At 50.1% G+C, this 13,906-nt stretch overlaps 1 protein-coding gene across 1 annotated transcript; it reads left to right on the plus strand.

The window, feature by feature from the left end:
• The first annotated feature begins 4,146 nt into the window (after positions 1-4,146).
• Positions 4,147-4,931, plus strand: LOC111068690. The gene has a single exon (XM_022358360.2). The coding sequence runs from the start codon at positions 4,265-4,267 to the stop codon at positions 4,406-4,408; it is 144 nt and encodes a 47-aa protein (XP_022214052.1). The 5' UTR covers positions 4,147-4,264; the 3' UTR covers positions 4,409-4,931.
• Positions 4,932-13,906: the final 8,975 nt, after the last annotated feature.

Genomic DNA, 13,906 nt, shown 5'->3' on the forward strand with positions numbered 1-13,906 from the left:
GCTGGGTTGATCCATCCCCAGGGGCTTTGCCTTTTGCCTTTGCCTCTCGTCTGGAAAGTGGACTCAAGTCGAGTGCCATAACTTGGTCATGTCTCGACCCAGAGCCAAGAGCTCTGCTGCCTCACCACACCTCAATCAACTGAATCTGGGGCAAACGAAACGAAATTGAGAATTTAAGAGAAATCGGTTGCCGGTTGCAGGTTGCAGGTTGCGGCAGGGCGACAGGTTGCGGCAGGTTGCGGCAGGGCTGCAAAGGGTTGTAAATAAAATATTATCAACCATAACCAGGACAGAGCAGAGCAGAGCAGAGCAGAGCAGAGTAGAGCAGAGCAGAGTGCTGGCAAACTTTCAGCACGCAATCATTAGTTGATTGTCTATCGATCTGCTTTCGGGGTATGGTTCGTACTGCTTCGGGGACTGACTGCACCACACAGCACGTGGCACACGTGGAAGTTGCCACACGGAATCTCTCCTGTTGCGGCCAGCTTGAAAAGTGGGCAAAAGTGCGGTGCAGCAGCAGCAGCAGCAGCAGCAGCTGCCCCACACTCCCCACTGCCCACTCCACCACACTTCCAGTCAGTTGATGCAGTTTTCCTGTGCGAAAATTAACAAACAAACACACACATGGGGAAAAGCGAGTGTGGCAAATGAAAATGCGCGCGCGAGAATTCAATTTGCGGAAAAGAAAATGGTGTTGGATGAGTGGCTGTTGGTGGGGTGGGGTTGGTAGGGGGTGGTGGGTGAGCGGAGCTGTATGCCATGTTGTTGGGTTTGGTTAGGCTATGGTTTAGCCTGCTGCCTGTTTACTTGAGGTTTTTCCACACCAAATTCCCCTACCCTGCCCCCCCATAGCCATCGGCGTAGGAGGAGGGCCAGGGCTAGAAGCCGGAAGGAAATGCAAGCGAACAAACGAAGCTCTGAAGGCAAATACGACTCCGACTACGACTACTCCCGCCCCTTGGGGGATGAGCTGAGATTGGTGCCTGGGGGCTGGGGGGGGGGGGTGCCACTGTTTGCCACATGCAGAGCGAATGTCTTGGGTTAGACCAAAATTGGCACAAACGGAACTCGATTGAGTTCGCTGCTGCCAACAGGACTTGTCACCCACCCATCACCCACCCATCACCCATCACCTCACCCATCAAGGTGCTGCCAGCAGAACAAAACCAAAGACACACAGCCCCAGCCCCAGCCCCAGCCCCACAGTGCGTTTCGGAAGTGTAAGTCCGGAGTAACCCAAGACATTGCCTCCTTGGAGGGTTAGTGTGGGTCCAGCTTGATGGGCGGCACCTTTGCCGCCAAAAACTCTACAAAAATAACACCACAAATTCTGATAGAACCAGAGATTGACTGGGATTGGGATGGATATCCCTGTGCTGTTCTATTTTCGAGGCAGCTTCCTTTGTCGTGCAGTTGGAATGAAGGCAACAGATTAATTCATCCCAATTGCTACGCGTCTCAGCTTAAATTGAAGAATGGAACTGGAAACAGAAGCAGAAGCAGAAACAGAAACAGAAATTGATATGATTAGCTCCACTGACATGCCCTGCAAGGGAACCTTTCACGCCTTTGCCTTTGCCTGCGCTAAGATTATCGGGAACGCCGTCCGCTTGGGCTTTGTATTTGTTGTTGTTGTTGTTGTTGTTGTTGTTGTTATCCTTGTCATTGTCCGTGTCCTTGTCCTTGGCAACGCCTGCGACCAAGTGCGAACGGGGTTTGGTTGGGGGTATGGCATATTCAACAGATTCGGAATACAATACACACAGAGCACGGCACAGCACAGCACATACGAGAATGCACCTGCAACCCCATTCCCCATACCCCATACCCCTATACCCACATACGCCATCCCCATCCGCCATGTGCAATCCATAGCATAGCATAGAGATCCTCCGTAGGTAGTTCGCCCTGCTGGAGTGCAGCTGCTGGAATACAAATGATGGCAATCTGTTTGTCTGTTGGATGGGTTCTTCGACGGGGGGTTGTGCCTGCAAGTTGGGTTTGGATTGTGGGTGCCACTGCCGTTGCCACTGCCACTACCGTTGCCACTGCCACTGCCACTGCCACTGCCGTTGTATGGCCAAATATTTCTATTATTAATGTCTGTTTATCTGCATGCGACGATGTCGTGTACGTACCTCCCTCCATGCCACTGCCTTTGCCTTCGATCTGCCTCCCACTCACTCCCTCCTTGGGTTGTTTTGGTGGGTGCCTTTGTTTACGCTGCTTTATGAGCTTCGATTAATTTTGCGCGTAAATAGCACCAGCAGCAGGATGGGGAGGAGCAGTAGGGGGAGGGGCAGCGGAAGAGTTTCGTTCCATCCTCTGGCAATTTGTTGGTATCTCTGCTGCTGCTGCTGCTGCTGCTGCTGCTCCCTCTCAGCTCTCAGCTCTCAGCAATATATTTATACTCGTGCATAGTTTATTAGTTGTTGTGTTTTGCGTGAAAATAGCAAACAACAAATGCACAAGACATGCCCAATCATAATGATGATAATAATTTGGATAATAATGATAATGATAATGATGATGATGATGATGATGTGCTGGGTTTGGTGTGCTTCTTTCCGTCACGGGGAATCATTATGAATGCGCAGTGCTCAAAAGAGATGAAAGTGCACTCTTTGGGATGGAATGGAATGGATTGGGTTTGAGTTGGCCCCTGCTTGGGTTGGCAGAGAGTTGAAGAGCTGACAGATCACCTAAGCAGCAACCGAATAAATCATGCAACAGTCGGGGAGTGGGGGGGGGGTTTCGTTTCGTTTACACTAATCTGCCACAGATATCATGATTCATTTGATAGACAAACAGTATTCATACACATGAGTGTGAGTGTGAGTGTGAGTGTGACAGTGAGTTGTATTTGCTGTATATATTTTACCTTTTGTTATGACACCACGATGACACCATCCCATGCCATGCCATCCCATCCCATCCCATTCCAGCCATTACTTTTTCGCCCATTTGTGGGCTGCATGCGGGACGAGTATTTCCCCTTTAATGACGCCTGCACTCAGCTCCGCTCCGCTCAGCTCAGCTCGGCTCGGCTCGGCTCCACAGTTTATTGAGGAAGGGAATGTCTAGGCGATTAGAGCGTCCGTTGGATTGTAAATCTTTAGCTAGAAAACGCCTCCCCTGCCCTGTCCCCTGTCCACCTCCAACTGTCACCTGCCCGCCCGGCAAACGAGTTTTCGTTTCGTTTCGTTTTGTTTTGCTTTGTTAATTATACTTAGCATTGTTTGGTTTATTTTTTTATTTTGTTTATTTTTGGCAAGTCAGCGATAACATTTTATTTTTTTATTATTATTTTTTGTGTCTACATGCAGGGCTCTGTAGATCGCAGGCCCACGCCCACCTGCGGTGCGGTCTGTGCTAAATATCTAAATACATATATCTTTGTATATCCATGAATGAAAGGGAAACCAAAGTGGGTAGTGCTAGAAGAAGTGGCACAACTGTTGGCAGAGTGACGCACTCCGTGGGGCCTGTGGGGCCTGTGGGGCGGGCCTGTGTTCAGATTAAGAGATCGAGATAAACAAAAACCACCGAACAAACAGAAACATTGCGAATATTCGCCTATATAAAAATAACACAAACACAGATAAACAAATAAAACACACACATACATATGTAGATATGTATGTGTGTAAACATCAGGCAAACACGCGAAAGCTCTCTTTGCCATCAAAGTGCGAAAAATTCTTATCTAACGATCGATAATGAAGGCGAGGCAGAGGCAGTGAAGGAAGTGCATTACTATCGTGCATATACATACATATGTATTTATATATGTGCATATGTATGTGTGTGTGTGTGTATGTGGAGTGTGTGCTCGTTCGGATTTAGCTAGAACCACTGGGCTGGTGCTGGACTGGGACTGGGACTGGGACTGGCACTGGGACTGGCACTGGCACTCGAACTGCCACTGGTCGTCGGTTCTTTGGGGGTAAAGCTTTTTGTGGCTTCTGCTGCGAAGGAAGGTCGGCCGACGTGACCAGCGGCACATAGCGAACGAACTCACAGCGAAAGCTTCTGGGGGAAAGCGAACGGGTACGGGTGCGGGTGCGGGTGCGGGAGCTGCGTCTGGAGTCATTTCCCGTTGCCGTTGCCGCTGCCAATTTCTATATAAAGCCCCATGCAGGGCGTGCGTCCCGCGCATATTGCAAATATCTCGGCCCCAGGTTCGGTCTCGTCTCGCTCTCTCGCTGCTCAACTTGTTCGTTTCACACACACACAGACACACACAGACACACACAGACTCAGCATGTGGTCAAAGATTGCCATTAGTGGAGCTCTGCTCGTGATGGGTGGCGCTCTGGCCGCCAGCGTGGTGGATAACTTCGCCTATGTGGATCGCTCCCTGGAGGTGGCCATGCCCCAGGCAAAGCGTCATGCGGCGCAGGAGTAACACGAAACGGCGGAATGGAACGGAAGGGAACGGCACGGTACGCCATGGAACAGAGTGAAACGGAACGGAGGAACTGTGCCGGAGGAAGTGAGAGATCCCAGAACAACAGTTGGTTCAGTGTGCCAGAACCACTCGCTAGTTGTAATCGACATATCAAAACTTACACCATAATCCCGCTTATGTGCCACCCATGTGCATGCATACATATGTACGTATATATGTATATACTCGTACCATGGGAGAGCCACAAGCCGCAAGCCACAAGCCACAAGCCACCAGCCACCAGCCGGAACTAGTCCTTGGCACTCCTCTGCTGCTGCTGCTGCTGCTGCTGCTGCTCCTCCGCCTCCTCCTACCTCCTACCAGTGGCCCCACGAACAACACCCCACAGAGGTGGCCCCCCACCCTCCCCCCTACAATTAAGTTACACATATTCTAATTTGTTGTTGTTTTCCTTTGTGTTTATTTTTTGTATCATTAATTTCTATGTTAAGTGGCAATTAAACGCCAATGTCAAGCCAAACGGTTAATGGAGTCTTCTTTTCGTGGGCTTGCATGAATGCATTTCGCGATCTGTGACTTGTGCTTCAGGGACTGATGGCTTCAGTCTTGGACCTTCATCGCCAGTGTTGTCTGTGCCCAAGAGGCCCAAGAGTGTAGTGGCCCAGAGACTTGGCCTGGCGTGCAGATGAGAGCTCATTTTGGATTCACTCCCACATGGGCCAGAAGATGGCTGGATGGATGCAGTTTTGTAAGACTTCAGCTGAAGCAGTGGCCAGTGCTGCCCGCGCTTCTGGGGCAGTTTCTTCCTCGTGTTGGCATCGCATCCAAGGCATCCTCGGCACCCACATCTGTCTGCATAATTTCTGTTGGTTCGGCGAATCCAAAGCCGTGCAGAGGCTGTGCTGCCTCCCCCTCTCCATGCGATGGTACTGCAGATCTTTTGCCGGGTGTAGATGGGCACACCGTAGGCTTGATCCCCTGTGCAGACTCCTCCAACAAAGCAGGCGATCCCTTTGGTTTTGTGGCCTATTTTCGCCTCGTATTTGTTTGGGGCTCTGCAATTTTATTTGCACTATTTTCTGGCATTGAGTCCCTGCTCTGGGGGAGAGCACAAAGACAACAGCTGATGGTTGCTGGAGTGTTTCCCCGGCATAAGAGTCGAGTCGAGTCGAGTCGAGCCAGCCCCCTCCACCAGCCCCAGCCCCAGCCCCAGCCCATGTAAACATATTAATTTGAATTAGGCTCAGGCCTCATTTGCTTTTATATCTGCTGACTCTTCAACTTTCCCCCACCCCCCACCCCCCACACCACACACCCCACACCCCACTCACCCAATGGCCAGCACTCTCCTCCCCCTCCCCCACCGCATCTGTAAACCACACACACACACAGTCCCCCCCCCTCACCACTCCCCCTCTGCCGTTCCTCTGTCAGAGCCCGCAATCTGTGGGCGCCGCACAAAAAATGACTGGCAAGCCGCAAATACTTTGTCAGGATCAAGTTGACAGGTCGCTCGTCGCTCGTCGGGCTGTCCATCCCCTCCTCCTGTGATATGGCCCTGTCCGGTATGGTCCTGGTCCTGGTCCTGGTCCTGGTCCTGTGCTGCGGCTCCTGCTGCTGCTCCTCCACCGAGACTGAGACCGAGACCAAGCGCGCCTATAGCCCATAGACATAGCCCCGACCACCCCCCTAACCAGCAGCCAGCAGGCAGCAGGCAGCAGGCAGCTCTCCTCCGACCGGGTCCTCACGCATTTGACACTTTTTTGTCTTTTGTCCGAGAGCCGGCTGAGTGTCGCCATATGCCAGAGTCGCTCCCCCCCCGTACCATGTTCGGGTATGTCCCCCCCCCACACACTCAATGTGTGTGTGTTGAGGCATTTGGCAGAACAGATTGTTCAAGATTTGATTTCGGGGAAGCTGTTCCACCAGTCTCAGTCTCAGTCTCTCTTTGTCTCCCTCTCTGCTCTCTGCTCACTGTCTCCCTGGAACAATCGTTAATCTAATGAAAGATGACATTCTGTGGTGTGTGTGTGTGTGTGTGTGTGCTGGGGGCAGGAGGAGACTGGTAGGGAGGGGGAATGTCCCAAAAACATTTGAGCACGCTTTGGCATGTGACCACTTCCACATCCACATCCACATCCTTCTCTTTTTGCCCCCAGTTTGTCGGGCATTCATCATTCCAGGCCTGGAGCTTGGAGCTTGGGGCTTGGGGCTGCTGGGCTTTGGTGAATAAGCGGCTAGTTAAGTAGTGGATGGAGTGCTAGCAGGGAGAGAGAGAGAGACGCGGGAGAGACTCGAGAGAGCTACCACTGACCACCTGCGATCACTGCGTTCAATCTTAAAGCTTCTACTCCTCTCTGGTGCTGCAAGAGGATGGGATGGGATGGGATGGGATGTCGCGAGCATCCTGGACTGTGGACTGTCTGCTCAGAGCTCTCGTCTCGACAAGTTGGCCAATAAAATTTGATTAGCCCAAGCCCACAGGCTGTGGGCTGTAGGCTGGGCTGTGGGCTGTAGGCTGTGGGCTGTAGGCTGTGGGGAATATATGAGAATTTATGCCAGCCAAGAGCAGAGCGGAGAGCCGAATCTAGGGGATTCCCAGAGACCCCTAACCCTTGCACTCACCGTTGCCGCCCGGCCAATCGTTGGGCCCGGCCAGGGACATGTGTATTGTGTATTCATGGAGGCCAACGGCAGCCAGCGACGGCCTCACAGCGAGGACCTCAGACAGGACAACTTTTGGGTTAATTTACATTATAAACTTTGAATATTTTATTGTTTGGCCGGGCTAAGGACACAGCTGGCTGTGGCTCTCGGCCGGGGCGGAGCCTCCTTCACTGCCGCATTTATTGACACTTTCCCTGAACGTTAGGAAGGCAGGGGGGGTGTGGGGGGTGGGGGGATGGCTGTGGTCAGCAAAACATTTCTGGCCGCAAGTTACATTACCGCCTCCATCTCTCTCCCTCTGTCTCTCCCTCTCTGTGGCAGTCTCTGGTCGCTAGGCTACACTTCATCCACTGCTCCTCCTCCTCCTCTGATACATTTTCTACTCCAACTTTCATTATTGCCATTGCCATTGCCATTGCTCCCATTATTCCCTTTCGCCATCCTCATTAGCATAGATGGCTGGCTGGCTGGCTGGCTGGCTGGCTGGCTGGCTGGTCTGTCCTGGCTGCTTGTTAAGCTTTTAAGCATCAGGTTACTAAATAATTAAACAATTTCCCGTTGCCAGCTCGTAAACCAAATCAACCGCAGATTGCCAGTGGAGTGGAACCACCAAAGAGCCACCCAGGAGCTCCCCCCACTGGAGCTGCAGCTGGAGCGGGGGGAGACTGCCTACAGGTGGCAGCCATCGAAGTATTGGATTCCACGCCAATTTTAATAATTACAGACTCGATTATGCTTCCCTCTTCGAGGGGCATTTCCCTCTCTGTTGGACACTGCCAGCCGTTGGCACGCAGAGTTAGATGTGTCGGGGGGGGGGGGTGTATATTTCTGCACAAGAATATTCATAATCACTTGGCAATCGAAGGAAAACAGAAATGATATTCGATCGAGCATTAAATCTGCACGTGAATGCCGTGAATAAAATCAAGTGCCCAAATTTAATTACCATTAATTTGCCAATGAAAAGACAGGTTACAGACTGACAGACATTGCTGTCTGGCAGTTCAGACACTTCAGGCTGCAGGATAATTGAGGATTTTGTGGAGCAGAGACCACCAGGCAGAGACTTCGCTCAGCAGAGACTTCCCTTACCGATACCCGGCCACTAGGCGGTGTATAATTATTATTGCAGTCGATTGCAGCTGCCTATGAGGCGATGGATCCGTGATGGCAGAAGCCTCGACAGTAGAGTGGAGAAGGATAAGGCATTGGATCTACTCGGATAAAATATCCGAATGTACTGTGGGAACTGTGCAAACTCTTTCTGCATCCGTATGCAGCAGATACTCAATGCTCTATCGGTGGAACCTTCTATAGCTGTGTATCTGCAGTATAGTCTGCTGCTTCACTTTCCCCCAGCTCAGACACCGTTTTGCCCATGGCCAGGAGCACTTATTGCTGGCTTTTCCCCATTGAAAACTCATGTTTATGGCCTTGGAACGTTCTGCCTGATGAAAGTTTTGCCGAAGCTGCTAATAAGCTACGTGTTTCAGCACCCAGGAATCCAGCAGCCAGCAGCCAGCACCCAGCACCCAGCACCTGCAGCCAGCACCCTTTCGAGTTGCAGATACCAGCAGGAGCAGGAGCAGGAGCAATGGCAGTGGCAGTGGCGGGAGGAGTGCCACGGCTTTTGGGCTAATAAAAATACGAGACAATTTAAGCCGCTGCCTTTTCGTGTGTTCTTTGTTGTTGGCTCCCCATTCAGCAGCAGCAGCAGGAGCAGCAGCAGCAGTTGGTCGAGAGAAGAAACTAAGCCACATATGTATGAATAAACCCCCACTAATCCACAGCACCCACCCCAGCACCACCCACCTGAGGAGCAGCAGCAGAAGGTGCTGGCGGGGGGAACACACAACAAAATTAATAATTTATAAATGTTTGCTGGCGTCAAAGATTTATCAAAGGATTTTCAACGCCTTTTTTTCTGTTGGCAACAAAAAGGGGAAAATGGTGAGAAAATCTTACGCCAAGGGGAGTGGGAGGGGGGAGAAACTCATTTAAAGAAAAATGTTCCGCTTATCGGCTGGCTGCCATCGAAATTAGCCAAAGCTAAAAGTGCGAAGAAGGAAACGGAGGGGTCCAGGGTACGGGGTACAGGGTACAAAGCGTATGCAAGGAATGCAATAAATTATAATGCAAATCCGCATTTGAGATCACAACAACCACAAAACGGGCATTAAATGCTCGCCACTTGACTGCGCCGCCCCCCAGCCTCACCCTACCCCCACCACCCACCAGCCAGCAGCCTCCAGCCCATTTTTTAAACACACTTTTTGTCCCTCTGCTCTCTGCTCCCATCCTTCATCCTTCATTCTCCATTCTTGTTCGTTGTTGTTCCTCCATTTAAAATGATAAAAATCGCAAGCAATTTTTTCGCGCCCGCCACTCAGGATCAGAGGCAGAAAAGGACCAGGAGAGCACCAGAATGGGACAGCCCGGACACGGACCAGGGTGGGCTGGGGTGGTAATGGAGATGCAGATGCAGATGCAGAGGAGGGAGTAGTGGTTGCTGGAGAAAGGGAGGGTGTGGGTGGTGGGAAGGGAGGGTGAGTGGGCTGGGGGAAAAAAACAACACGAAATTCGAAATGATTTTCACTGAACAATCAAACGGCAATTGGAAACTTAAATTGCTTATAGAAATAATCGCACATTGCACGTCTCTCCATAAATATCAAGCATCTAATACATACGTGTATATGTGGGAATGGGTAGGGCCTACCCTCCCATGAACAGCTGAGTAGTACTACGGAGTGGCAAGCCTTCCATAAATGGGGAAGTGGAAAGAGAAGTTACCTGCTAGGACGAAAGACGGAAAATCAAGACGAACGACGCGATAAGGCGAAACAACGAGCTATAATAATCAAATATCGTATTCACATATCCATTTCAAGGAGCAAATATTCATACCCAAAACATTACAATTGAATCAAAACCTAACTACATTCAAATCAACATGCCGGGAATGTTCCACACTAGCCCCGGTGCCACATATTTGTTGTATGTGGAATGCTTGGCATCAATTGTGCCGCGTTCTATTCTGTTGCTGGAGTATGAAAAATATTTGTATTAATTATGATCAAGTCTTGCTTGAAATATTTTGTCTGAATATTCTCTAAAAATATCAGCAAGCAAAGCCTTGGCCTGTGGTTTCGTGATTGCTTTCCAGGCCACCATCGAAATTAGCCACAGAAAAAGTGCAAAGAAGTACACGGACGTGGAGCTAAGGTGGTCTGAGGTGGGTGTCAGGGAACGCGTATGCAAGGAGTGTGTTGTGGAGGTCTTTGTACGGAGTGGTCGGTTGCTCACCAATCAAATTCCAATCGTTGCACCAGAACAGACTCAATGTTGCCTGCACAATGTTGCACTTTTGCAATGCTTCTGGTGCACTTCGTGTCGTATTTTGCAGGGGGAAATGGTGGACTGGACACGAAAGAAAGGAAAAGTTATGGCGTACATAATACAAATACCTAAAATGGAGACTCAGAATATCTGCAGACACAGAAAGTGTTTCTCCCTGGCTCGACTCAATTCTCGGCTTGCAATCGATTCGGTTGCTGTTGAATTCCTTTAAGTACTTCATCGTAGCCTCGGCTGAGCTTGGGACTCCTCCACCTGAGGCTCATTATCCATGTGGATGGCCACCTGCCCCAGCTGCCTGTTGAAAGGCTGCTCTCAGCTCCAGCCAATCTCTCTCTCTCTCTCCCTGCGTTAATTCTATTCATATTTCCACATGTTCTTTGTGTTCGCCGTCACCCCCGCAGGACAAGGGTTCCCAGACTCGACTGCCACCGATGGGGGGGCATTTTCGATGTACCAAATTATAAGCATATGTAAATCGTAAATACCTCCTACCCCCCAGCCCTTTGGCCCCGTCTCCCTCTGCGGCCATTCATTCGCTTGAACTGCCACAAAATGTTTCAAAATTTCTTCTTTAAAGCAAAAAGGAAAAAGAGAAAAGAGAAAAGAGAAAAAAGGCACAAAACATACGAAGAAAAGTTTAAATACAAAAATGCTGACAAATGCGTTTCGATTTCCATCCGCAAATGGGCGGGGTGCAGGGGGGATTGGGTTTTCCATATCTCAAAGTTGGGAAATTAAATTAAATTTCTTTATTGGCACTTTTTTCTGCATTCGTTTCATTTCGTTTGCCACGCATATGCATATGCAGAGAGAAGAAAAAGCAACAACAGAAGAAAAAAACCACCCGGGCAGGGGTAGCAGGGGGTAGCAGGGGGTGGGAGGGCTCGGAGAGACACTCCGCAGGGTGGGTGTCCGTGTGGGTGGTAGGTTGGACGGCCAAAGCAATCAGCAGCAATAAATGATAAGCTTCGAGGCAACAAGGCCTGGGGCAAAAGACGCACGAACACAAAGCAAAGCACATTGGCTGAGGGAGGGGTGGGGTGCGGGTGCGGGTGTATGCGTGTGGTGCTGAAGGCCAAGCAAAAAACGTCTCGAATGCTCGAAAAGAAAAGAAAAGAAAGGAAAGGAAAATGTCACATACAAGACCCGGGACCCCGGCTGCAGCAGCACCCACATTGAGGGATGGAATAGGCTTGGATTGGACTTGCGACTTGCGACTTGGGTCTGGTCCAGCCTGCCTGGTCAGGGAATGGCATGGCATCCAGCATTCAGCAGCCAGCAGCCAGCATCCATGGCTGGAGATGGAGTGGGCGCTTGTCTGGGGCTACTTTGCAACAGATTTGCCGCTAACGAAGCGCACGATTTCCAATAATGTGCAGAATGTGTCTGCGAGATGCGGATGCGATTCAGTTGCCACCCAGCAGGACACACGAATCCCTGGAGGTAGCTTAGGCCGCAAGGAAAGAGCCCTCAAAGAGCACATGTATGCCGAAGGGAATTACGACTTTTAAACACTATTTAATAGTGTTGGAAACGAACACTTGGAGCTAGTGGCAGGAACACTTTTATTTTACTTACTAGTTTCCATTCCACTTCTACCTCTACCTCTTGGGGGCGGGGGGGTCTTTCATCTCTACCCTAAATCCTTAATCAACACTGTTTGCCAGTGTTGAGCAGCTTTTACCATTCTTCGCAGAGTTCGCAGGAACCCTTCACTTCCAATTGCCACACAGGGTATCCGCATAGTTCACCTTCTAATTTCCGCACACCCACTACACACACACACACACGCAGACACCCACACACACATTGAGATACAATCAAGTGGGCTTGTGGGCGTGTGTGAGTGTCACTCATAAAACGTACACCGAATGGACACCCACACACACCCAGCCACCCATCCACACCGATACACATTCACGCACATGGGCCACTACCACGGAGAGATGCGACTTGTTAGCCGGACTTTTCCATAATGAGTTCCCTTGTGGCCAGGCCAGGCCATTCCAGGCCATCCCAGGCCATCCCAGGCCATGCCGGGCCATATCGCCTTTTTATAGAGCCACCCAGGGGCATGGGGTACATGGTATATGAGGGGGGACTGGGAGAGGGGGTGGTGCGTCAAGGTGAAAGCCACTTAAAGCCAAGGGTATGGCTCAACAATTTCCAGTTATCGTGTGACAGTAATGAAGTGACAGACAGCGGCAAACGGCGACACGAGTTGAAGAAGACGCCGATGACAACTCGACCGCAAAGCCTGAAGTGTGAAGTCCTTGGGGTGGGGATGCGGATGGGGAGGGGATGGGATGGGGGGCTAGGAGACACAGATACGAGAGCCACTTGGAGTAGAATGTCTCCGCTTAAAGCAGTTGAAAGGGCCAAAGCGTCCGCCCCCATTCTGTATCTCCCGCACCCTCTCCCCCTCGTTTGATGGTCTTCGGACAGAGGCCACATAAATTATTAATTGCAGAATAATTGCAAAATTGTGTTTGGCCAAGTTAATTTATGCAATAAAACTTCACCACAGGCCACCGACCGGGCGACCGACCAGCAACTGATGTGAGTGGTTGAGAGGTGGGGCGGGGCAGGGGCAGGGAGATCCGCGAGTGTTGGTGGGGGGGGGGGGGGGGGGCTCCATGTTATGGAGCTCGGTTTAAAGTCGTTCGCTCTCACTCAATTTGCCACTCTTCATTGCCGTATAATTCTTTTGCTCATTTAGAGCAAGTGCCGAGCGGCCTTTTTTTTCCTTTTTTTTTTTTTTTCTTTTTTGGTTTCGTTTCGTTTCTGGCCATCCAGCTAATTAGCCACTGATGGTCATGGGCCACAGAGCCCTCTGCTGTCCACTGTCCGCTGTCCGCTGTTGGCTGTCCCATCCCGGCTTACCAGCCCAGGCCAGCCCAGGCCAGAGCAATTACTTAATCATTTGCCTAACGACCAAACGGCAGGCGAAAGGCAACAACAAAAATTAGCAAAAATTAAGTGAAAGTTGAAATGAATTCGTGGTGGGGGAACGACTTCCATGGACAGCCCTGACTGTACTCGGACCGATGTGAGTGGCGGTAGGCCAAAGGCATAAACTGTGCCACAAGTTCGTGGTGTTCCAGAGGTGGTATCTGCATGCATGTGAGTGTGTACCGTGGGTGTTGAGTTCACATTAAGAATACCATATCCAAAAGTAAGTTCAACATTTCAATTAAATATTATGCCACAAAAGAAATGGATGAATGTGTCTTAAAAATTCAAATAGATCAAAATATGCCGAAGCATTTTCAACGCTCAAAAAGTTTCAACCAAATAAACAACAACAAATGCATATTAAATTAAGTTTGAATTAAGTCTCCTTCTTGTATTTTGATTATGCAAAAAGATGTCCAATTGGCTCAAGTTCTATGCAAAAATATCTGAGATATTTAAAAGTATTTCGACTTCTACCACCGCAATAAAAACAGATGTTTGCATTATACAGGA

Source organism: Drosophila obscura, unplaced genomic scaffold, assembly GCF_018151105.1.
Source record: "Drosophila obscura isolate BZ-5 IFL unplaced genomic scaffold, ASM1815110v1 contig_73, whole genome shotgun sequence".
NCBI lineage: Eukaryota > Metazoa > Arthropoda > Insecta > Diptera > Drosophilidae > Drosophila > Drosophila obscura.

What these genes read in the sequence shown, in the direction of transcription:
- LOC111068690 (XM_022358360.2), top strand. Translation starts at nt 4,265, where the DNA reads ATGTGGTCAAAGATTGCCATTAGTGGAGCTCTGCTCGTGATGGGTGGC.